The sequence below is a fragment of the Halichoeres trimaculatus genome, unplaced genomic scaffold (assembly GCF_033239565.1).
Source record: "Halichoeres trimaculatus isolate MK-OKI-2021-1 unplaced genomic scaffold, fHalTri1.1 fHalTri1_scaffold_8, whole genome shotgun sequence".
In the NCBI taxonomy this organism is placed as follows: Eukaryota; Metazoa; Chordata; class Actinopteri; order Labriformes; family Labridae; genus Halichoeres; species Halichoeres trimaculatus.
The window spans coordinates 21,944,652-21,970,118 of NW_027437186.1; the positions used below are offsets into that span (position 1 = coordinate 21,944,652).

Here is a 25,467-nt window from a genome sequence, read left to right on the forward strand (position 1 = left end):
TGGAGTCCTTTTCATTGCGTCATAATTCTCAAACAATTTTGTTTTTATTTTTTTTTCCCCATCTCTCTCCAGCGTTTGGGGCCATTCTTCAGGGCAGCCTGTTTGGGCTGGCAGGAGTTCTGCCCGCCTCCTACACCACCCCCATCATGAGCGGACAGGGGCTGGCTGGCACCTTTGCTGCTTTCTCCATGATCTGCGCTCTGGCATGTACGTCTAAATATGATAACACCACTTCTAGTTCAAGAAACATGAAATACAGGAGGTGGAAAGGTAAACAAGAGTATTTAAATCAAACCCACCAGCTAACTTGGTGCATTCAGTTGGTAGGATATAAAGTTGAAAATGTGGTATTTGATACAAGATCAGTTCTTATGATGGGACGGCACATATTTCACCATTTTGACTGAAACTACAGCCCTAATTCTTAACGAGTGCAGAGTTCTTATCAAACCAGATCCTGTCTGTTTGGAGATCATTGTGACTCTGTATTGAATTGAAAACAATGACAAATTTGATGCAAGCAGCATGTTTTCAAAAAGGTGAAACATGTTTGTGTGTAGGTGTATCAATGCACTGATGTGTCTTGAAGTTGTTCAGTAACATGAGTCAAAGTAACATCCAACTTTCAGACTCAATAGTCAGAAAAAATATCTTCTCTTTGAATGATTGAACAATTTTTCATTTGATGTAAAATGATTTTGGAGAAAACTTGTAGAGAAGCATTATTCAGTCAAGTCAACAAGTCTTCACACCCTGAATGACTCTTTGTGTGTTTGTCTGTAGCTGGATCAGCTTTGCAAGACAGCGCTTTCGGCTACTTCATCACAGCCTGTGTTGTTATCCTGTTGGCCATCATGTCCTACCTCGCTCTGCCCCGGATGGTGAGATTTCATAGTTATCAACTGTATGGATTTTTTTAAAGTGTGTCTTTCATTCTGTGTTTATTAAACTCTAAATTTCTGACGATAACTTAACCACTAACATGTTGTCCTCTCTGCTAACTTTCCCCCCATAACAGGAGTTTTTCCAGTACTACATGGAGAGTAACGTACCCAGACCCTCTGCTGATGAGGAAAACAAGATGGACTTGCTTAGAAAAGGTACACACAACATGTTGAAGGCATGCCCAGATACGCAGCTTTTATCATTTTCCAAAACTATGTAACCATGGAAGATGAATCTGTGCAGTCTGCTCTTTAGTTCAACCTCAGTGTTTAAAGCAAAAGATGTTGAAGACAAACAAATCAAAAGAAATGTCCAGAAACAGGTGGCGTTACACTGCAGAGCTTTAAAGGGATAGTGCTGATACTTCATAATAAAGATCACTTCTCAAGATGGGAAACAGTTTGTTCACCAAATATCTTTTTGACTTTAATTCTCTTGTCAAAGAGCAATATAAAATGTTTCACTAAGTGAAAAACAACAGTTACATCAAAAGCATTGATAGAAACGTGTCCCAAAGGAAACAAGCATCAAAACACGAAATAAAAAAGATTATAAAAGAGAGTCAGTCAGTTCAAAAAGTCATTATTTAAATCATTGAAACCAAATTCAACGACAGTTTTTGTTGCAGTTTGTTTTAACGACTGTCCTGGGGATCAGTGAAAATACTTTGTACTCAAGATTTCAGTTGTTGTGTAACAAACAGTCACTTTAGTAAGAGAATGAAGGCCTGACCTTAAATGTGTCTCATGTGAGGGAAAACAATGAATGGCTTTTTTGTATGATTTCAGAAAGTGCTGCAGAGAAGCAACCTGTGGTTAGTCTGACTGATGAAGAACCCAAATCCAGCACGTCCGTGTTCAGCATCTTCAAACAGGTAAAAGCAGTGGCCTGTTGACATAGATTTGACATGTGTGCATGTGACGTGTTTAAATTTCCTGTATGACGGATGTTGAACTTTGAGTGAAGTAAAAACGTTGTTGGTCTCCTGTTGGTCTTGTGCTGTCTTATCAGATCTGGGTGATGGCTTTGTCAGTGTGCTTCATCTTCACCGTCACCATCGGGACATTCCCAGCGGTTACAGTTGAGGTCAAGTCCACAGTAGCAGACGAAGGCGCCTGGGGTGAGTCCCACACAAGTTTGGAAACAAAACTTTGTTTGTTCCACTGTATAGAGCAAACAGGCTGGGAACATTTCTAAATTCTCAACCCGGACACAGTCTTCATTTCTCAAAACAGATAAAAATTGAGACACCGTTTTCAAGGATTAAATATAATTTCTTTGTTGAAAGTGATATTTCCTCGTGAAAATACTGAAAGGAAACTGGAGTTCATCTCTGAGGAAAATAGTTTGGTAGCTTTTTATTTAACAGTAGGATGATCTTTGTCCTGTTCCTACCTCACTGCTGCTTTCACTGCAGTGCTGTGTGCTTTAGATGAACCTGGCCGTGAGCAGTGCTTTGTTTATGAACAAGATTGGAATTAAGATCTAAGTTTATAAAAAAAAATAAAAAATGTCATGACAGTAAATCTTTCCTGTCTGAAAGCATCAGTTTAACGTGATATTTAACTTACAACTGGATTAACATACATGTAAAACTCAAAAATAATAGAAAGACCCTTTTTTTTCTTTTGTCCTTTTATAAAATATTATTATGGCGGCAGCACAACGTTTACCGTAAATAAATTATGACACTCAGCCGCCCAGCCTCTGACATGTACCTTGTTTTTTTCTGATCTGACACATGCTGCATCATCTCTCTTCACACAGTCTCATGGTGGTGAACAGCCTGTTTGTTTTTCTCTCCCCTCAGAAATGTACTTCATCCCCGTGTCTTGTTTCCTCCTCTTTAACGTGATGGACTGGGTGGGCAGGAGTCTGACGGCCGTCTGTATGTGGGTCAGTAGTAACACTCTCTAGCATCACGCTCAGTCTCGCTAATCCTCTCTGAAAGTTCGAGCTCCTTTTTTTAGTTTCATAGATGGATTAAACACTTCAAAGACTGTCCCAGCTAGCTGTCAAGTTCCCTGCTGGTTCAGTGGATCCATACAGGTGAAACTCGATAGCTAATCCTGTCATAACTTGTTGGTACTCACACAGACCTGACTTCTCGAAAATACTTCTGTCAAAATGTACCAGTTTCTCGCTCTGACGGTGATTTACTGAAAGAGCTGTAGAAGCATTAATCACTGAGACACATTTTGTTTACAAACGCCTTATTCAGCTGACCATATCATGGTATTTGCAGTGATCTCTGGGATTTATGTGATTACAAACACACATGTGACATTTTAGGACATGAAATGTTTACCTTCCAGTGAATCTCTGTCTTGAGCTAAAGAGTGGAAAAAAAATTCTTCTGTGCGCAAAGAAGTTTTGTTGTTGATCCTGAAAGTTGGCCTTCTCCTGCCTTCACATCCAGATGAGCAGAAAACCTTCGTGGAACAGTTGATTTCTCTGTTTGCAGTCTAGAGGAAACCATCAAATTGAATTAATAGTTTACAGACTGACAGTAGCTCTGTACTCTCAGTGTGTATAACGAGTCATCTGCCTGTGGATCATATGAGTTTGTTTATCATTTTTAAGAACAATAAGCAGGGTCACATGAAGGTTTCCTCTGAGGTGCTTTGGTTGATCATCACTTTAGGGTTTACCAGTTTCATTTCGTAGTCAAAAACACAAAACACTTTGAAAATGGAGCTTGTTCAAGTTCATGCTAGACACAAAAGTTGTACACCCAGCTGTTACGGGCTGACAGCAACCAATCACAGCTCTGTCTAATAAGGTGGTGTATTTAAACTTGTCTTTTTACACATTTCACCCCTTCACTGATCCTCACAGCTCACTCTGCAGCTGCTGCCTCCTCTTATTGAGTCTATATGAATGCTTGTATATACCCACGTGGGGGATTTTTGCAATGCACCCTATAGAGAGCTAAGGCATGCAGCTTGTCTGACCCAAGCAGCACTCTGGAAATCTGAGCCTATAACGTCAAGTATAACTGTTTCCATTTGATAATGAATAGTTAAAACCTGTCAGTTTTTCTGTAAGATCAACAAAGAAGAGTAAAGCAGTAAATCCTGATGTGAGAATAGGGTGGCAAAATTTTAGGAATTTTCAAAATAGGAAACTTTCCATGGGAATTTTCTTGGAAATCTTGAAAATTTTTCCAACTAACTGTCATGAATACAGATGTGGATATTTTTTTTTAACTAAACTCTAAAAATTTTACCCAATGTAATAAATGTGTGTTAGTTTAACTTAAATGTGTCCATAACTTAAAGTCAAACCATACCATCAGTTATTTTTACCTCGTTCCTATCATCAAAACTTTCAGGACTTCTAGAGTTTTTTCCTAAAACTTGCTGGAAATTTTCCACCCCTTTGCAGCCCTACGGGAGAACAGGAATCAGCTGCAGAGTGTTTGTCTGACCTCACACTGCGCTCACGTCTCAGTCTGTGTTTTATTGTAATCAGTCCTCGTCTCTCCACATGGTTGACTCTTCTGTTCTCTTCACATTCAGCCCGGTAAAGACAGCATCTGGCTGCCTGTGTTTGTGGCGATGAGGGTCATCTTCATCCCGCTCTTCATGCTGTGTAACGTCCAGCCTCGTCACTACCTCCCCGTGCTGTTCCACCACGACGCCTGGTACATCATCTTCATGATCTTCTTCTCCTTCTCCAACGGATACCTGGCCAGCCTGTGCATGTGCTTTGGACCCAAGTAAGAACACCAGACTCACTGTGACACACTGAGTGAAAAGACGAACAGACCGGTCCTGATGAATGTCGTCCCCCTGCTCTTTCTCTCCACACAGGAAGGTGTCGCAGCATGAGGCGGAGACGGCGGGGGCCATTATGGCCTTCTTCTTGTCCCTGGGCTTGGCGCTGGGTGCTGCAGTCTCATTCGCTTTCCGGGCTATGATATAAATCAGATAAACCCCACAGATTAGACCACCTCACCCTCCTGAGGAGAGGAGGGCGTAGATAAGGAGACGCGATGACAGTGGTCTTCTGAAGTGTACAGCAGAGACTCACCTCATGGAAACCTCAGCAGCAGTATAAAGCTGAAACAAGTTATTCATTTTAGTTTATTACAGACTGATCAGCACAGTGTGTACACATGTGCTTGTTCTACCCGTTCCCTGAGGACGTTTTCTATTAGTGCCAATGATCAAACAGGTTTTGTGTTTGAGGTCAGTTTAACAGAAAGCTAATGAAAGGGTTCCCCAAAACAGAAAAAAATGGTTTTAGTTGCTCATTTTGTTAGAGGACTGGAAAAATTTATTGAGTATGATTAAAAATATCCAACATACTAAAATCCTGGGCGGAGGCAGTGTCAATGAAGACCTTGAACCCAAAAAAGCTTCATTCATAAAACTTTAATTTGCACCAAATGAAGAAGAAAAAACTAAAAATTTCAGTTTTCTCTTTTAATCTCAAGCCAAAAGTTGGTTCACTTTGTTCGACACATTATTAGAGAACATGAGAGGTCATGACATTGCCCAAAAATGTCATGTCGTCACATTTTTATAAATGAGGCTCTTTGATTCTGGTGTTCAGCTCGTCCTCATTAACCAGTAAATTCAATTTATCATTATTGAACTGAGACTCTAAGTGCGTGTATTGATTTTAAGAATCATCATGAGGTTTGCACATGAAACAGAAATCTTCACTCTGGACTGTTGCAGCTTTGACGCTGATCAAGCCAAATAGAAAAAGACGACGTGGGTCACTGATGATGAACTTTGAAGGGAAGTCATGACCCATTAGATGGCTGGAGAGCAGCCTGGAAACGGCACTCTACTCTCACCATGGACTCAAGTCATTTGTGTTTCTCTGTGTGTTTTAAGTTTCTTCATAATGAACCTGTCAGATCAGACTGAACCCTATAGAAGAGGTTTTAATGAACAATCTGGGCTACTAACAGCTGTATATTCACAGTTTGAGTGTCTGTAGATTAGATGAATTTGTACAAGTGTAGGTATTCTCGTTATAGTTAAATTTACCAAATAGATCAGGAGGTCATGTCCTCTGCACATGTGATTTTTGTTTTTACAGTTACTGTCTTCCTGAAGAGAATTAGCCACGGTGTCTTTAGCAAAGAGAAAAATATTTGTCTCTCATGGGATGTGCCATTCTGAGCAAGACTTGAGTTCTAACTGTGACTCTTCTCATCAACATGTTCACGGGAAGTTAATTTTTATATAAATATAGCCTGTAGTATGTTTTTCAAACTCTACCACATCTGTTCCTAGGTTATTTTTGTTATGAAGTGGAGGATTTGCCAACAGGCCTCCCTTCTATCAGTATTGTGTTTTATTTTCTTTGCAGTTTTGTGGCCTTTTTTAAAAAAAAAAAAAAACATTTTTACATCTGTTTTCCTTGTACACAGTATTATTCGTAACTTTGGCTGTGCAAACTAATGGCCTGTTTGTTTAAATGCAAGACTTTGGTCTAATTGTGTTGTGGTTTATTTTACAGTATGGCATGAAAACAGTTTGTGATAAAATAAAACTGTATTTTTAAGAGTCTGGATCCCTCTGCTGGTCATTTTAAGACATACAACATAGTTGTGAAAAATTCTTATGCTTAGTTAGGATTTATCTACAAACACTTTAAGGTAAAGCATGAACTGCAGCTATAGATTAAAGCTTGGTAAACTCATAGAAACACATTATGTCCAGAGAAGAAACGCAGCCTTTACTCTTTCTCATGTTGCCTTTGTCTCATTGGAAACTTGTGTACACAGCCTTTGTTTTATGTAATCCTGCTTCTAGATCCTTCCAGGTCTACTTTTCCCTATTACCTAGTTAAAATATTTGTGGGACAATATGAAAAACCCTGTCTCTCTAACCTTTGTGGAACAAGGTAACTTAATAAGAATCTGTTCTCAAAACAAAAAGCTACTTTCGCCTTCTAAGTTGTATACAATTCCCTTTTTGTCAAATGTGGATATCAAAATTTTTAGATTTCCCACAACCCCCAAGTAACTGACTTCACTTCAACTTTCTCATGGTTAAACACTCAGTTCATTCAGCCGCATATTTTAGATCAGTCATGGGAACGCAACTCTCAAACACACATTGGAAACAGAGATAAGAAATTGAAAACAACTTCACGAATAAAAAAGTCAAAACCCTTTTTATCCTGCCTTTTGACCTTTACCCTGCAATGATCTGTATTTTCACCTCAATACATTGACACAAAACAAAACCTAGCCTAACAGAGTGCACGGCTAACATTTGAGTTACAAAACAAAAAAAACAAAACAAAACAAAACAAAACAAAAAACTTTTTATTAATAAAAGTGATGTCCTGTTTGTCAGCACATTATGAATAACTTCAGGCTCTAGTTTGGTTTCAACCACCTGAAGAAAGGATGAGCTGCCTCAGCTGTTAAGTTTCTTTCTTTCTGAAGTCTAAAAAAAAAACACATAGTGAGTTATGGGAGTCCATTTCTTCCTGAAAAAAAAATAGAAAAATGGTCTGTCATAATAATAATATTAATGACAGTATGTCATAATTAAGACTTAGTATAAAATTTTGATGACTTATTTTTTAATAATCATGGGTTAGTAACGTAATTAGAACAACTAAGAATCTCATTATAACTTAGCAATATTGTTTTTCTATTTTTTTTTCTTTTTTAGTTTGTCTCTTCTTCTTCTTCTCTCTCTTTTTTTTTTTCTTTAATTACTTGCCGCAATGGGCTTATATAGTGAGTGGTAAATGTGCTCAACCAAAGAGGTGATAACTAGCTGTTAAGTCGTCACTACTACTAAACCTTTCCCATTGTTTAAGATGAGTTTCTTTGAGTAACATAAGTTACAAATCCTAGACTAGTCTTAAGGTAGGAAACAGAAATGGGCACCATTCATTAAGCTCCAATTCACAGCAACTGCAGCCTTCTGTCCTCTTTGAGGATTAATGTCCTCATACCGTGTGCTGGTTATGCACACTATGAACACTTTTCTATATACTACAATCCAGTATGTTTGAACACAGTACATTTCTCAGAACAACTTAACAGAAAATGTCATTAAAAGCATCTTCTAATAAATGTTAAGAATTATTTACCTCAAAAAAGATGCAAAGAGAGTCCAAAAATGTATTGATTATTTATTCTTAAGGTATGCATTTTATTCAAAAATAAATTACCAGATATCTTTAAAAGGCAAACATTGTCTCCAGCCCACTCATCACAACCAGAAGTTGCTATCACAATCCAAGTATACACATCACATTTCTATCAGCGTCCATCCTCACGAGGACTAAACTAGTGTAAACCCTACAGCAGCAATTTATCAATCTTTAACAAACCACAGACTGTTATGCTGATCAAGAGAAGAAAAAAATTAACAGCCTATGTCAACTGATTCTCTATAAAATGAAAACATTTTCTTTAAATATCTAATCCAACATACATGCCCAATTTGTGTAATGAGTGACCATAGAGAAAAAAAACAACTGTACAGTATGAGATTGGCATTTGAGGTGAGAAAAAATGTGGATGGAATCAACGCTAAAGAGTCGAGAGATCTAATGAAGCTGTTAGGGAAAAATCCTCCTCTGCAAAAAAAGAAAACGTAGTAATTTCAATTTATGTAACGCAAGAGAAGGCAGGGGACTGAATCAGTTTTGTCAGTTTATGATGTCCTTTAACTTTTGTAAAAAAGAAAGATGTTCACTTTCTCACAGGTCGTTGGATCAGAAGATCAAAAGGGTTTACGTCCACAGGCGAATCATGAAGCTGCCTTAGCTTAGCACAGGCTGGAGGTGAGAAAAACAGCTAAACCAGTCAAAAATCTGCCTCAAAGCACCTGGAAAGCTCACTTACTGACACTGATTTGTGCAGAAAAAAAGACATCATAATGATAATTTGTGGTTGTACTGAAAGTAATGAAAGTAAAATTACAAATTCAGAACCAGGTTAAGCAATTAAGTGTCGCTGAGCTTTGTATTTACAGTTTGAAGCCAATTTTAACGTTTGAACAGCCATTCATCCCAGGCTCCATTCTGTGTGTCATGCTAAGCTAACCATTTTAGCTTCTGGCTTCAGCACCATGGTCTTACCACATACATGGGATCAACCTTAAGTAAGGGGGAAATCTTACATGATGTCAAACTTTTCCTTGACAGAAATTAAAGTTAAGTTTTCTATCATCAAAAAGCTAAAAGCTCCTAAAACAGCGAGGAAAAAAGGGGCTGGATCAGCTTTAAAGAAAGGCAGCAGAAGAGTGAAATCCTTCAACATGAAAATCAACAGACCTGGCTTCAAAAGCCCTGAGCTAGCTAAGTGCTATCACTAGGTGGCACCATAAGCAGGGCCAAACACTGGCAGGTCCACAAAGAGACACTAAAGGCCAGATCATTTTAAAAAGAGTATGTCAGTTCTGCATTAAAAACGAACATCAGATCTCTTCAGGGTCACATTCACACAGTATTAAAGGGAGAGACGTCTTCAGAGTGGATTGGTAGCTTGTGCTTGTAGGAAACAAACAGAAGAAAAGTAAACTGAACCGTCCGGCCTGAGAGACAGAACAAACAGATGCACAGAAACCAGGTTAGAAGTGCATTCATTGTTGCTCACAGCCGTGTCAGTTTTCCCTGAATTACAGCTCAATCCTGAAGCGATGAAAACATGTCAGTGTGTCTACAGTACGCACTACAACACAACGTGTCTATCACAGCATGGCACGCTGGAGTTGACAGTATGTCAGGTCCTGGTTTGGCTGCTCTGCTCAGTCCTCTTGTGAACATGCAGTTCCTGCTCTGAGGCACTGGGGGGCGATGATGAGCAGCACAGACAGTAAGCCAACAGGTCCATAACAGCAAATGGAGAGCGAGAAGTAATGTGTCGGTGGGGAAGGGGGGGGGCTTTGGTGTTGAGCGAGTTCCACAGTTGAAGGACTGAGCACATGGAGCGAGTGGGCAGGAGGACGATAAACACGACGGGGAAGGTGAAGAAGAGGAGGAGGAGGATCGTCAGTGAGTCTTTAACTTGGTGTGCTGCGAACCCTGTTCTGTCAAACTGGCTTTGATGGAGTTAACCACCGTCTGTCGGACGTTGTCTTCCATATACTGTTCGCTTAGTGGCTTCAGAACCTGCAGCAGAGGAGACAAACACAGGTTTCATTTAAGGTTACTTAAGTTAGAGCATCAGAAAAAGTTCTACAAATGGGGACAAAAGAAAGAAAGGAAGAAGGTCAGGGGAGAAAAACCTTTAAGAAAAAAAAGAACATAAATGAAGGTCGTCTCCAGCATGCTGACCACAGAAACGCATCAAAACTTAAACAGAGATTCACAACTGAAGAAAACCTTTAACAAAAAAAGAAAAATCAGAAATGAATCTAAGACATGTAAAAACCATTTCAGCACACTTGAGTCCTCGAGATCCTGAGACGAGTTAATCCTGCCGGGGTTCGGATGCATCCAGATATAAATGAACACAAAGAAGCCAGCTAACTGCAGAGGTGTACATGAGAGGGAAGTTTAACAGTCTGTAACCAGCCAGTCGTTTTAGCAGCACTTAGTGATAGCTCCTCTTGTAGTTGTTGTTAAGAGGCACAGCTCTGAAGTGGAGCGTCCCTCCTGGTGGGAGTGAAGCGAGGAGAGACACAGGCCAAGCCAGGTGCCTCCTGACAGGCTCCATGAGTTTGGAAAACACCTGAGAGGACAGCGGAGGAAGAAAGAGGAGTTAACAAGTCAAGCTGACAAGACAGGGACACTTGAAAGAAGAAAGGGAAAAAGAGATGGGAAATTGATCCAGGGGAGTGATACGGTAGACTAAAGGAAAAAAGGAAGTAAAAAAAGAGGGAGTATAGAGTTGTGTGTGTTGATGGGGAAAAATGAAGAGTGATTGAAAAAAAACAAGCAGAAGATCAGAGGAGTGACACCTCTCACCTTTCTGATCATCTTCTGTAGAGCACAAGGAAGGAGGAGAGGAGAGAGACAAAGACAGAGGAATGAAGGAGAAGTCAGAGGAGACACGACACAAACACACTCTGATTTCGTAGTTGTTCTTCTGGGCTTGGTCTGCAGGCCAAAAACTGAACAAAAGAAGAAAAAGAGGAAACATCGAACTGGAAGTGACACGGTGACTCCTCTAGAGTCTGATGGACGATGGAGGTGAAGATCAAAGAAGACAGAAACACAAATAAGGCAGGAAATGAAAAGTTGTGGAAGAACTCTCAAGCAACTGGAAATAAAGCAAAATGGTAAAGTAAAGGAGATTTTAAAATCATACACAAGCACTCGCTGAAACCAAAGGAAAATCAAACTAACACACACTTCATGTGGTTGTATCCCTGGGGAAAAAAGTGTTTTTCATTTTTTTTGCACTTATTTAATGTTTAAACTTTAAGAACCCAGCTTTTATGTCAGCAACGAAACAGTAAAACATCAAAGTCCAGAAGTGACAAAAACTATGATGAATAACCTGAAGCCCTGCCTCCCTCCTCTCAGGTTCAACACCCACCTGTTCCCAAAGTGTCTCAGCCACCAGGTCTATCATCGTCCCCACCTCTCGGAACTCTCCAGAATACTTCACATACGCCCAGGTACACAGCGACAGCAGAGCTATGCCCATCACCAGGTTAGCCAGCGCCGCCAAAGTGCTCAAACCGATGAAGCCCGTCACGCCGGACACCACATAGGTGACAAACATGACTGCAAAAAGTGTGGCGGGTGTGCGCGCAGCGTAGAAGATGTTTTTGCCGTCGTTGTGTTTGGAGAAGTTGATGTAGGCCTCGTCCAGCTCGGCCTCCAGCTGATTCTGGTAGCGCTGGCAGAACTCATCACCGCCCATTTTCTTCACGGAGCGGAAATAACGCACTGAGTGCTCACGGAACTCTTCATGGCAGCGCTCAAGGTCAGCCGGGGCGATGTATGGCTTGTCGCCACCACACACCTGACAAGGAAACAGAAATCAGCGTTTGATGAGATTCAAGTATGACTACAGGTATGAAAATATTTCTGTTAAAGACGCTCCACAAAGCTGTTAAACAATAAGATTCAAGCACTTTGAAGACATCTCAATTTAATATTTAAAAGCTCCAGAAACTGCTACCATGGTGGTATCTGAACTGACGCCAAAGCAGAAGATATCTCTGTGTTGTTGAATGGAGTTAAACTGTGTTCTTACCTGTTCCATACTCTTTCCGTACATGTCTTTGGCTCCTGCCACAGCTGTCAGGTTGTTGGCTTCAGCAGTTGCCTGATAAACAAGGTAACAGCAGTTTAGAGATCAGAATTTTCGATGCCCTAGATAAAGTCTGGAGTTCTTCCTTTAGTCAATGAGGATGGTCGATTGGAAAGTCATCCAGAGGAAAACAGACTTTGTGAGCTGTGTGATCAGGATCAATAGACCTGCTGTGCTCTCTGACCCTGGACTGCATAAAATCCAGGTTTCATGTGAACCCATGCAGACTGGATAAATATAAATACATGTCTAATAATAATGAAACAAAAAAAATCATTTGACTCAAAAGTGAAAAGACAACTTAGTTTGGAGACAGACACTAACCTGCAGCATGGACTTTGGGTGAGGCAGTTCCTCCCCTTGGTAGATCTTAATGTAAGCCTGCAGAAAGGGGAAAAAATCAAAACAGATTATAACTCTTTTTATTTTCAGGTCTACATCTGAAGACTATTTGGTAGAGTGTGATTTGTTTCTCTGATAAGCCATGACCGATCAGTGTTACTCCTTATTCACACATGAAGCGTGAGCACCATGCACTACGCCAATGCTGCAGCAGTCAATCACTGCATTCACACAGCATGTCCTGCAGTACGCTGGTGCCACAAACACTAACGGCTGTGAGCAACTGTTACGGTGCAAGTCTGGGTTTGCCAGAGTGCGCTGCAGAAACGCGTCAATCTCTGTGGAGCAGATTGTACCAAACAGGAAATCTGGCACGTTAACGATCAGAGTGATTTCAAAATAAAGCACCATGTTCAGGCTCCCAGGCGTAAATCGAAGTCATCAACAGGTCAGATCCAGAAGAAATGCAACATTTTTGATGAGGAAAAGTTAACCATGGAGGTACAAAAAAACTAGTTTTATACGACCCAACACATTCTTTCTGTGAGGACACCAACAGAAAGGACAAAGCATGGAGCTGCTATGGGTGCTGCCCTGCCCTACGTGTCACTTCAGAGACGCATCCAGTATGAATTGGGGTGCACCTAAAAACTGTGGGGCGTTCACGCTGTATGTGTGAATTAGGGGTGAAAAACTTGAGTTAAATAAAGTCCTGCAGGACCTTGAAGTACTCCAGTAGATCTCTGCAGGTGACTTTGTTTCCTCCAATCTCTTTCTCCACCAGTTGCTCTGGAGCGAGCAGCAGAGGCACCAGCTTGGCCAGATATGTTTTAAAATCTCGATCTATGTCTGAAACACACAAACATGTTATCTGACTTCAGCACCCTCACATCCCCAGCCCACCTCAGTTACTAATCATTAATTAACACACGCGTGGCCCTTATTCTGATCTCTTACCCCTCAGCCTGCCATCGAAGTTCGGGTTGGTGGACACTTTGAGGCCAGGATGTGGTTGCAGGAAGCAGCCAATGTTGGAGAAGCAGGAGTGGATGTGCTTCCTCACATTCTGCAGCTCCTCGTGTTGGTTCTGTTTCACCTGAGTCAGGAGAGGACATTCAAGATGAACAGAGACACTGTGTGCTTTTCTCTGCTGTCATGTTTAAACATGTGACATGTGAGCAAACAGTGACAGCATGCATGTCTGTTTTTCTTTTCTCTCCCTCTTTTTTTAATTTGAGACTGATGAGGTGCTCAACAGGAAGAGCAAGTGTGTCAGCTGCTGCAGGGACATCTTTTAGCTTGATTTAGATGATAATACTCACCTGTAGTCTTTTCTCCAAGAAGATGTTTCCTCCCTCAAGACCGTAATCGTGTTCATAAGGGTAACTCCAGTCCCGAATCAGGAACATCAGGGACTAAAATACAACAAACAGGCACAAGAGGGATACGTTAATTTTGATCAGGTGGAAATACTTAAGCTGGAGTCACAGAGATCACGAGTTGTGTGATGGCTGATTATGTGTATTTCATTTAAAATAGTGCCTTAAATCACCTGACTTTCTGTGTAAAAATATAATAAACAGAATTTTATAGAGAAACAGTACGTGCAATAGCATATAATGGACTATGCTACTGTCTCTGGTCACTCGTTTTCAGAGGAGACCATGTGCTCAGTGTGGATCACAAGTTAAGTATAACTGAAAATAGAGGTGCTACTCTTGAAGCAGCACATAGAAAGATCAGAATTATTCAGATATGAAATAGATCTACCTGGTCCTGATATGGACAATAACTTTGGGCCTTAATATGTGGTTTATTTTTTGATCCATTGGCTGTATCTTTTTTTAAATAGAAACCAAAAATCTTTCTTTTTAATAACAGCAGCTGTAATCACCTGGAAAGGTTTCTGGGTGATTTCCTCCATTGCCAGTCGCCCATATTCTGTGAAGAGCTGCAAATACGAGAAATCGATTTCAGTTTACAGAAGTTTCAAGCTTTGGTGATTTAAGAAGAAGAGACACAAACCTGCAGGTGCTGCAGGTCGTCCTCCTGGATGTTCTGGGAGAGGTTATACACCTGATAACAAAACCAGATCACAACACACACCACATGAGACATGACTGGTGACATGTTTAAGAGGGTTTTAAAAACAATGCATTTTCCACATTTAAGACGCACCTGCACAGAGCTGGTCATTGTGCTGAGAGCAAACACAGTGGCACAGTCCTTGATAGTGGACTGGCTGTCAAACGCTCCCTGAGTGTCGACAAGAAGCACAGCCACCTGAAGAGAGAAGACACAATATACATGTTACCGTTGAATTCAGCTTCAGGCAGTAAGTGTGCTCTTTGTTTTGCATACACTTCACTAATAATTTACTACCTTACTGCCATCAGGCTTGTCGACAACAAAGACTTCACTCCAGATCTGGATTCCTGTGGTCTCCCTCTCACAGCCTCCTCTCCATGTGAACCCTGTCAGTGGCTCATCATCACCTCCCATCCATGAGTCGCTCTGTAACACAAGAGAGGAGGGAGGAGAGTGAGATAGAGGAAGTAAGTGGCCAAGATTGGTAGAGGAAGATAAGAAGGGAGAATCCGCTGAGATTTATGTAGCAAAAGAAGTTTAACTTATGAGGAAAAAACGGCAGGGGAAGATGGGGTGGTGAAGTAAGCTTTTGTATTGCACCACAATGTTTTCAAGTTTTAGTGGGTGTTTCCTGACAGAAAAATAAACACTGAACTTTTCATGCAGTTGTTCTGAATCTCAAACAACATCAAACCAAACTCTGATAGACCTATGTAACTAATCTATGTCAGCAGGGTCGACTGAGAAAGTCTGCTATCTGGGAAGATAATCAGGCTTTGGTCAAAGTCTGTACTCGACTTCCTTCTTGTTTGCCAGGCTGTAGTTTTAATCCAACTCATGTTGCCATAGCATCACATGCAACTTTGGCTAAACCATTAGCCACATGTTTTCACAGTGTGCAAAAGCACACAGGAACAGCTTTCAACCACTCTGCTGGCCGGCAACCTCAAAGACAATGTAGTTGCAAAGTGCATTTCCTCTTATGAATACTTGACGAGCAACCCAAAGACAAGCCAGTCTCCCAAGACCTTATTTATAAATCTGGAGCATGCTTACTTCCCATAAACTTTCACTACAGCTCCTGTCCTCATTCAGGAGAACAGAAACTATAAACATGCTGATCCTCATGTAGTTTGATTGTTTAATGATTGAAGGCCCTTAATTCTGTGTCATTAGAGGCATGGTAGCTTTGATTCATGAGTGAGCCATCTGTTAAGTGACATCGCTGCAATAAAAAAAACTGAACAATACATTAGCAGCCTGATCCAATGATCCAAGCAAACAAAATAATCCAGTTTTAGGTGACCTTGTAACTTAGACTTAGATGTAAAACATCTTGAATGAGCTCATGCCAGCAGTGATCATGTGATCAAGGTGGTTTTTGGATTTTATTTTTATGGTCAATATCTGGCAGTTCATCCATCATTTATGAGGCTTATTTGTGCTGCATGAACAGGAGTCAGCGTTGTTGTTTTTGGCGTTTCCACACACAACAATCAGCCAGCCACAGTAACAAGCAGAAATGTTTGAGTCCACTTAATAGCCAACAAGAATCAGCAACCAGCACAGATAAGTATTTCACTCAGGTCCAGTGGTTCCCAAAGTTGGAACGAGGTGACATTAAAGAACATGATACATTTTTTTAAATCAAACCAAACTGAAAAAAACAGACCATTTTTTTTTACGTGGCTTGAGTGAGAATGAAACTCACAGGCAAACAAAACACACCTCTTTCAGCCTACTACCTAATAGTGCTTGTGTGTGGCTGTGAGAATTTATCTAACCACCTCTGAGGACAACTGGAGTTACCAGTCTGTGCTCTGGACTGCATAGACTGAAAAGTAGATCTCAAGGATGGGTAGAGCTGTAGCACAGAGACTTAAATTTCCGATTATAAAAAGGCACAAGAAGAAAAATCACCTGCTTCTTGTGAAGGATAAATGACTTACCCCTTCTGTTAGACAGGAAGGTGAAAAGCAAAGCCACATCATGACACTGATTTATTTGTGGCCGCGTGGGAGTAAAATCACTGACCACAAATTGGAAATGTAAAAAGTCACTTAACAAACAACTGCTTTGCAAGGCAAAGAGTGTATGAACACAGATTACTGCTCAACATAAAGCCATGTTTCATACAATCATCCTGAAGCAGAGCAGAAGATTGTGTTGAGTCCTTACATGAACAAGTAACTACTAATTAAAAAAAAATACTTTGGACACATCAGCTGCTGTGAGACACTGGAAATGAAGAAGCAAAGCTTGAACAGATAGTATCACTGACTACTCACATAAATGCCTATGTTCATACCACTAAACAGCTGTGAGACAGAGTTACAACATTCCTATATTCATCCTTTGTGTGTGTGTGTTAACGAGAGTTTCTTCAAGTGTGTGTAAGGTGATCCAGGCTACTTTTGTGTCCAGCTGCTGTCAGGAGGTCTGAAGGACTAGTTGTTGATACTTGTGCTTGCACAAGTCATGCATTTATTGCCAGATGAGATACTTATTGTGTGTGTGTAGCATTTTGTGTTCTCTGACATTACTCAAATGTCAAGCCAGAGGACAAACTGGGAGTGTAAGACCAAACTCTTAAAACCTGATGTCTAATCCCATAAACTGAGCAAACTCAACCGTTCTGAGACCAGCTAATCCATCCTGTCCCGTATTACTCACCTGTCTGAGTATGAGACCCAACAGGACGCACTGGTCTCTGCCTGTCACATTCAGGTGCACATGCCTGTACTGGTTGTAATGACATCTGGCACACTGTATCGTTGAGCCATCCTGCTCTAAAAATCTGTTACTGACTGAACGTTGACGGTATTTGAATGAAAGATGAGCTGCCAAATGTCAACTTAGAACTTGTAAACATCACACAGCAGGGGATGTTTAAATTCCTGAAGTTCATAGTGAAAGAAGCGCAGCAGATCAGATTCCTCATCTTTCATTTTCTTACTAAAACACCTCTAAAAAATGCAAAACCTCCCAGACACCCAGAGATTCAGCAGCTAAACAAATACAAAACCTAGGGTATACAAAAAGAGTCAATGAGATCGCTCTCTGTGTCAAGGTCTATCTGAATGTGATTTCATCAGAGGTCCTGTAGCTCTTCAGCATAAAATAAAAACATGAACACTACACAGTATTTCTCTCACCTGACGATGCATGTAGCGCAGCATGAAGTCCAGCAGGAAAGACTTCCCTTTACGGAAGGCCCCAGCCACTGACACAACCACCACGTTCAGGTCCTTCACGTGGTCCTGCAGCAGGATCTTCTCCAGCGCTGTGGCGTCCAGCTCGAAGCTGTGCTCATCCTCGTTGGCCACGACGATCTGGATGGGTCCAGCTTTTTCCTTTTCTTCTTCAACACAAGCCTAAAGAGTGTGAAATGAGTTAAGGAAAGATGATGAACACATGACATTGGCCAACATATTATAAACACAATCACCAATTTAGGCAAAAACTTTTCCTCCATCAAATACCACGATGGTTTTCTAATGGTAAACAAAAATACATCCCTGAAAATTAACATTTTTATGCCCCATTTCAAAATGGCTTCAGCTACTTGTAAGGAACTGAACATTTATAAACATCAAAACCTGTTGTTACAGATTTAAAACAGACTTAGAGAGAATTCCTGCCAACTAGGCCTGTCACGATAACAAATTTTGCTAGACCATAATTGTCCAAAATATTGTTGCCGATAAACGATATTATTGTCAATATTATTTTGATTTTTTTTCATTTTTTCATTGATGTAATTATGATAAATGGGATAATAAAGTGAGTACACCATATCAAAAGCAAGAAACTTTAATTTCTTAAGAGTATTTAACTGTAATTAAAAGGTCAGGATCTTTTACATAAAATAAATTAAACAAAAAATAGAATAAATTTAACAAACAAGAAAGAGAAAAAAATACAATGAAAATGGAAAGGACTCTTTTAGAAAAAAAATACATGCCAATGAAAATAATTATTACTAATCAAAAACAATAAACCATAGACCCTGTCTCTAAAGAAAAAACAAAACTAAAAAATAAAACAACAATAAAAACTATAGTCTAAATAAGAGGGAGTTTATACAGTTCCTGAATTGTTTGTAACATGTACTTTTTCCCAGTCAATCTGTACTGTCTGTCAAACATTTTTAACATTTCTGGCTTTCAACTGTATTGAAGGGCTGAATTTCTTTGGCAATGTAGCTGTCTTTGAGCGCCCACCATTTGGCGTTTTTATTTCTATTTACTTTGCAGACCAAAAGCCTCAGTAAGAGCGGATTGTCAAAGAACAAGGCTCCGCTGCACCTCCCCTTCTTCTTCTTCTTCATCGCCACTATTTTCAAACAAATGCGACATATCAGCTCGTTGGTGTTCATGAGCTCACACTTTGTTCATTCTGATAAAAAAACTAAATATTCCCACACTGGGACTGTGGCAGGCGGCTTAAGAACTGTATTTTTCGTGCCATCACTCGAGCAGCCCCGTCGCAAAAGATGCCAAAGGTCGTATTTTTGACAGATGCTCACTCTGCTATAAATCTGCTATAGAACCTATGCACTCCGATGTTAGGAAAGATAGACGTAGTGAGCCATCTTCTCATTCAGCCTCTTTGGTCGAAAGAGGAGGAAAACAAACATGCATGCACGTGTCAGTTTATCGAGGCTGGCAAACTTACCGAGGACATTTTTATTTATCGTTCGGTTAATCGATTTATTGATTATCGTGACAGGTCTACTGCCAACCTCCAAACTTTTTTCTTCCAAAGTAGAAACATACACAGAATGTAAAGAAAAAAGAAGTGTAAACTACAAATACTTTAAATCGAATTAATGGCTCATGGACTATGAATATGAGACAATAATGCAGAAACTGCAGCAAATATTTACCTCTTCCTCCTGAACGTCTTCATCTGGTGGGGGTTTGAGGCTGGCATTTTTGCCTGAGTTTGAGGTCAGAACCCTGGGAAGAAGTTCATCCTCCAGGTCCTCAGGACGGGCTAAGGGAGGCCTCTTCTTATGCCGAAAAATGGGGACATCTTCCACACCGCTCAAACCTTTAAATACAGATGAGAGACTGTGTTAGTGTTGAGAAAAAGGGTTTAAAGAGAGAAGAAGGAGATACATGTAGAAGAAGAGTTAACTGCTGAGAACCACAAGTAGCTTTCATAGTTCATATTTTTCTGCTTCAGAGGATTTAAACTGTTGTTAGAGGTTAAAATAAGCGAAATGCCAAGAATGTGGTAAAACTGTAGACAAGAAGCTTTCCAACATCCTGTGCTGGACCAAAAACTGTGATCCACTCTGCTCCACACACATCTAGGTCAAGCTTGAAAATAGCAGAGTGGAGAGAATCACAGAGGGCCAGGAAAAGGACGCTGGAAGGAGAGCACATCTACATTTTTCTTCCCTGCTGTTTTGACATTTCTGAGGAAGTCTCTGCTTCAAATCAAATCTAATCCAAAGCACATGTGTTGTGTTGAACGGCAGGATTCCTGTCTTCATGCCACACAGCCCCAAGTGCAGCACTTCAGCAATGCGCTGAACCCCAAACAGGAATGCACTCAGATCAGTATTATGCCACGGAAAGACTATTTACAGAGTGGGATTAGTAACTTAGTATTCATTCATCTGTAGACTGTTGTATGGATTCATTTCTTAAGGAAGCATTCTGGTCTAATTCAAGGTTTATTTTCTTTTGTATTCAAAAACTGGAGAGTCTAAGGTTTGATTCTTAAATGTCATAAACTGAGTTAACAGAAATCACAGCTGGGATTTAGATTACACTCCCTGAGGTACAAACTGAATGTTCAATCCTTTGGTCACAGAGTCCACTCAACAGGTTGGACGACAGGTATAAAGAATTAGTCATAAAAATATCTAATGGAGTAAACACAAGTGGCTGATGGGGACAAAGAAATCAAGCCGTTAAACAACTGCCTCAAAAGTATGTGTCTTCATTGCAGGCTGAAAATTTTGACTCAAGCCTTGCCCATGCTTCAGCACTGGCTGAAGGATCCTTACAGTAGCATACAGTGGGGCTGGGACGATATGATATTCTTATGATTCGATTCTGTTACAAATTTTGGGGAAACGATTCAATTTAAATTGCGATTCTCCGATATTGATGACTTTTGTGATTTTCAGTAAGCTTTTTTTTTTACACCAGACCATGTGAAAGGGTTAAATGATGATGATAAGTCTACAGACTATATCAGGAGCCATATTTCCCCAAAAATGCACATCACGGGAGTCAGAGAGAAACATTTCACCCTCTGCTGGAGAAGGTGGTAACTTTTTTTCCAATCCAGTATATAGCAAAGACTGAAATGAAGAATATAAATTTGAAAAGAAAAAAAAATTTTTTTGATGGGCTGAATAACTTTTTTTTTGCAGATTTTTCCAAAATCGCCCTTGCATTGGGAAATTTTCTCTGACACAATCATATAAACTGTAACAACAACTTACAAACTGAGGACATTTGCACTTTTCATGGTGGTGTCTGACAGAGACATTGGATTGTATTTAGTGTGTGATATTTTTGAATCATGGACGTTTATTGCTGTTACTTACAAAAACTATGCTCCACATGGAACCAAGAGTCATGACAGAGTGAAAAGAGATGATAGGCAAACATTTGGCAGGTAAACAAAGGGCAGTATTTTAGTCTAGATAATAAAGACACATTTAAATGTGTGCGTTTGTGGTTAAACTGGTTACTTGAGCCTGAGATGGCTTAAGCTTTCATGTGGCTTGTTTGCTCTAAATGGCAGCAAAGTTAACGCCTTCCAAAAGATAATGTTTTTAACACCTCCAAGCCAGTATGTTTCCGGGTCTGAAGTCTGTCTGGTAAGTGAAAAAGAGCAACCCCTTCCAGAGACACTTGTGAAGCCTTTTTCTCCCAGAGTAGGATGCTTATAAACCAACTTTAGCATATTATAAAAACTATTCTGGATATACTGACGGGCCCACCAAAGAAGATTCCCACTAACACAGTGATTAAAGCAATGACTCTGTTCTGTTTGGCTCATTTGAGTTCAGGGCTGAGCACTCACAGCAGCTGGCACAGGACCCTGTCTAAGCCCTTTTCCAGTTCAAGGTGGTGGGAGAGCAGATCTGACTAGGCTACAGGATAAGACAACTGTAAGTGGGGCAGACTACGGTGGCTCTAAAGGTGCTAGAAGTCAAAAAGCATGGCAGCAATGCTGGTATTCTAGGAAGTGATCTCAATGGCACAGGGAGGGCAGTAACAGTAATCTGCTCGGCACATAAAATAGCCATGCACATTTCCTTGGTCTGTGGAGGTGCAGGCAGGGTCCCCCTCAAGGCCAGAGCAGCACTCAGCACGATGAAGTGGCAACTGCACTGCAGCCATAGAGGGGACCCACACAAAGACGCTATTCTGCTGGGACTGCGAGGAGCCTGTACTGCAGCAGAATGTGTGTGACAGACATACACAATAAACAAGCAGAGAGAAAGCATTAACTCTGCTGCTGTGTGCACTCACTGCTACAGTGACTCTTAATAATAAAGTGACTAACGCCCCGTCCTGCTCCTCAGCTTGCAGAAAACCAGGGCACAACTAAATTTAGCTGCATCGTTTCTTATCTCGAGGTGGCTCTGAGCAGATGTTCACTCACCTACATGTTTCTTCCCAAACACATACACACAAACAAACACAGATGGAGTCAGTTTGCACACTGCATCACATAAACAAACAATTATGTTGGGGTCTGCATCTCCTTGGTACTCCAGGGGTCTATCTTTAACTGTGCACGGCAGGAATAGAGTATCTACCCTACATCAGCACTGTCCCAAATCGTCTCTCCTCTCCCTGGACTCCTGCGCTATATCTGAGGCACACTTTGATAAGGCCATGGTCCACTTAGCTTCACCAGCTGTCTAAATATGGGCGGATTGTCCTTTAAAGAGGCTTTTTGAAGAGATGCTGTGTATGAAAGAAGGCCTGAACAGATCTTTGGGAGTGGAACTGAGTCAAACAAATTAGTCAGACATGCATTTTGTGGGCAAGAGATTCAGATTTGAAAGGCAAAAGAGCAAACTGGTATGACAAGCATTATGAAAGCTAGTTGAAAACTGAGAAATCATTGCAGGAGAGCAGATGTGTGTGTGTAAGACACAGGACTGGCAATCCATTAAACCCTCTTAAGATGCAGGTATGCTGAGGTCCCTACAAACCAGTACAGAAGACAACCTGATATAACCTCACTGGACAAGAGTCAAGGAGGGCAAATGCTCAACAGAAAGTGGACCAATGGGGGAGTCTAAGGACAAAGTGCAGATTAGGAGCTGTCACTGTTACTGAGCCTGGTTGCCAAAGAGTCAGCTGGCCAGAATGAAAGTAAACACAAGGGTTATCATGATGAAGCAGCTTCTGATGTAATCTCAGTGAGGAATCTTGGAGGATGACTTTTAGCTTTTTGCTTCACAAGGTTCAGAGAAATGTGATGGTAGCAAACGTGTGCTGTGCCTGGGTGATTTATTTCCTGCTGTCAGATTGGCATAGAAAAGATGTCAGGCTGTTTTCCTCTATTTGTTTTGGCAGAGCACAGTGTGGCTGTATTGATTTAAAAGTAGGGCACTTGCTGCTGAAGACGTGTTCGTCACTTGGTCCAGTATTTTCAGTGAAATCCATTCAAGTTCGTTGTGTAAAATGTCAACAAGCACAATGTGACATTTTAAAAACCCACCGTTACAAAAAAACAGTGTTATTTCATGTGGAGTGAGAGAGAAAGCTGCAACTCTACATCCAAAGAGCTGAAAACATTAAGTACTTACCCTAGTGAAGGATTTAATGATTTTAAAACTTTAATTTAATCCAAGAAATTGCTGGTGTTTCTCTCAAAGGTTGAAAAAATTACGATTTGTATCACTTTAAATGCATACTGTTGCTTCCTTTTCTCCCAAAGCAGAAATATCATAATACTGATTTAGATTCAGTGTAAGACACCCTACTTGAAACATTGTTTCTGAATCAAAATCTTGACCCCAGTTGAAAAAACAAACCCCCTGAGGCTTAAAAACAACTTACTTTGCACTAATTAAAATCTCTCTTCTCTTCAATATAGGTCACTGGATATAAACCTAAAAAATGCTGTTAATTGCATCAGACACATTGATATGACCACCACAGACAGTTGAATCCTTACTGCTAGCTTTAAATACTGTCAATATAGATACATGCCTGTTAATTTTCTACATTCAATCTAATTTCAAACTGCCTTTTAATTTCTCTTGAGTAACGAGAAACAAATACCACGGGCAAACCTCTAAGGGACCAGAATATCGTTTTAGATACTTATTTTTCACAATATTTCCACAGTGTCTGTCTGAAATATGCACAAACACTCATGATTCTGTGGACAGAATTAGCCTTGTAATTACGCGGATAAGTCTGCTTTCAGACTGAACAGACTAATAATAGAGCATTCAAATATATCCGAGCCGTTAGTGGGATGAGAAGATTAACGTACGTGTAGTGAGGCTGAACCCCCGTCACAGGAAACTGTTGTACAGCGGACAGTTTCAAAGTTCAGAAACCATGCAGCCAAAGCCAATACACGGTGACAGTGCAACTACGAGCAGGTTTACAGGCGAGACACCCCAGACCGGGCCGAGTGAAAGTGGCTGCCCGGACTGACCATTTGATATGACAGATGTCGTGTTCAATTTAGTATCCCGTCAAAATAACTTTCAAACAACCGCTCGTCAAGAAGTTGAAGGCAGGGGGTTACACGTTCTAACACAAAGTAAACACTTTCCGATAAACTGGTTTCCCACTTGAGCAAACTTCCTCACTTCCTCCCTCCTTTGAAAGCATAACCTATTTGTGAAGTTGAGGGGGCATATTCTGGCAGGGGAGCCACATTTGGCAAAACACCGTGGGTCCTAACTGAAAACAGAAGCGTCTGGCTAACGGAAAGCGAGAGTTTGCCACTCACTCAGACAAAGACGACAGAGGCGAAAACAATTCAACTATCTTTTTAAGCTTCATCTCCCGTTATTTCCCTGTCATAAATCAATAACACACAACTAGAAACAGTTTACCTTCGTCAACGACTCGGCTTTTGCAGTTGGGCTCGATGTGATTTCTGCTCCTCAACCCGCTCACCTCCGCCATCTTGGACTACTGAAATCTAACGTGGCTGACGTCAAAGAAGCTTTTTTCTTCTCACGCTGTCTGCTGAAGTTCAGGACGCCCCGAGGCTGCCGCAGCTGGGCCAAGTGCGCCGCACAAGTATGACAACTATTTCCTAATTTCCCAGTTGCAGAACACATTCTCCTTTCATTTGCATTAGGCACACATTGTTTTCAGTAGACTGTTATGCTGGAGAACAATAGTTACCTTTGGCAAAAATTTGAGGCATAATTCAGGGGCGTAGCAATGATTTATTAACTCCCGTATGACTTTTTCGCTTGTGCACGTCCTTTTAGAAAATGTGGGTTCAATGCAACAAATCGGGAGATAATGGGCTACCAAAAGAAAAGAAAAGAAAAAAAAATTTATTTAACAAAAGAAGAAAAGAAAGAAAGAAAAAAAAGAAAATTGTATGAAAAAAGGCGCAGTATGTTCCCATTGCAGCCAAATAACTATTCGAACCAAACAGCCTCAACTTACAAACTAAAATATTCAGGATTAATTACAGCACTGTTGATTTAATGGCTTTTTTTGGTTGTTTATGTATGACAGGTTGTCAAGGAAGCATAATCAAAAAAAAAGAAAGAAAAAGAAAACAATTACAACAACAACACAACAAGCAAAATAAATAAATAAATAAAGCCAATGTCTTATCCAGTAAGGCCTACTGGCTTCATTGCACTGTTTTGGGAAAAAACAGGTGACATTTCAGAGACTAGGTCCATATTTTATACA

General features: G+C 40.5%; 2 protein-coding genes across 7 annotated transcripts in view; one reads left to right on the plus strand and one right to left on the minus strand.

Moving 5' to 3' along the window:
• Positions 1 to 5,708, plus strand: part of LOC141795419 (equilibrative nucleoside transporter 1-like) — a 36,592-nt gene extending 30,884 nt beyond the window's left edge. For all 5 annotated transcript variants that reach the window (XM_074676284.1, XM_074676283.1, XM_074676287.1 and 2 more), the window contains exons 6-13: positions 73 to 207; positions 784 to 881; positions 1,019 to 1,100; positions 1,734 to 1,819; positions 1,957 to 2,065; positions 2,756 to 2,841; positions 4,467 to 4,666; positions 4,761 to 5,708. In XM_074676284.1, the coding sequence (XP_074532385.1) occupies positions 73 to 207; positions 784 to 881; positions 1,019 to 1,100; positions 1,734 to 1,819; positions 1,957 to 2,065; positions 2,756 to 2,841; positions 4,467 to 4,666; positions 4,761 to 4,872 (908 nt within the window). In that variant the 3' untranslated portion in view covers positions 4,873 to 5,708. The remainder of the gene's footprint in view (positions 1 to 72; positions 208 to 783; positions 882 to 1,018; positions 1,101 to 1,733; positions 1,820 to 1,956; positions 2,066 to 2,755; positions 2,842 to 4,466; positions 4,667 to 4,760) is intronic.
• Positions 5,709 to 8,080: 2,372 nt separating this feature from the next.
• atl2 (atlastin GTPase 2) lies at positions 8,081 to 24,778 on the minus strand. Of its 2 annotated transcripts, XM_074675849.1 has the most exons (16): positions 24,642 to 24,778; positions 19,464 to 19,630; positions 17,731 to 17,949; positions 14,870 to 15,001; positions 14,666 to 14,770; positions 14,513 to 14,563; positions 14,382 to 14,438; positions 13,810 to 13,902; positions 13,445 to 13,583; positions 13,209 to 13,336; positions 12,470 to 12,526; positions 12,089 to 12,160; positions 11,423 to 11,854; positions 10,849 to 10,863; positions 10,313 to 10,612; positions 9,916 to 10,050 (listed from the first exon to the last, which is right to left on the minus strand). In XM_074675849.1, the coding sequence occupies exons 1-15, from the start codon at positions 24,712 to 24,714 to the stop codon at positions 10,475 to 10,477; spliced, it is 1,878 nt and encodes a 625-aa protein (XP_074531950.1). In that variant the 5' UTR covers positions 24,715 to 24,778; the 3' UTR covers positions 9,916 to 10,050; positions 10,313 to 10,474. The 2 variants fall into 2 exon arrangements, with proteins under 2 accessions (XP_074531951.1, XP_074531950.1); XM_074675850.1 differs by lacking the exons at positions 10,313 to 10,612; positions 10,849 to 10,863 and having other exon boundaries at positions 8,081 to 10,050.
• Between the last annotated feature and the right edge of the window lie 689 nt (positions 24,779 to 25,467).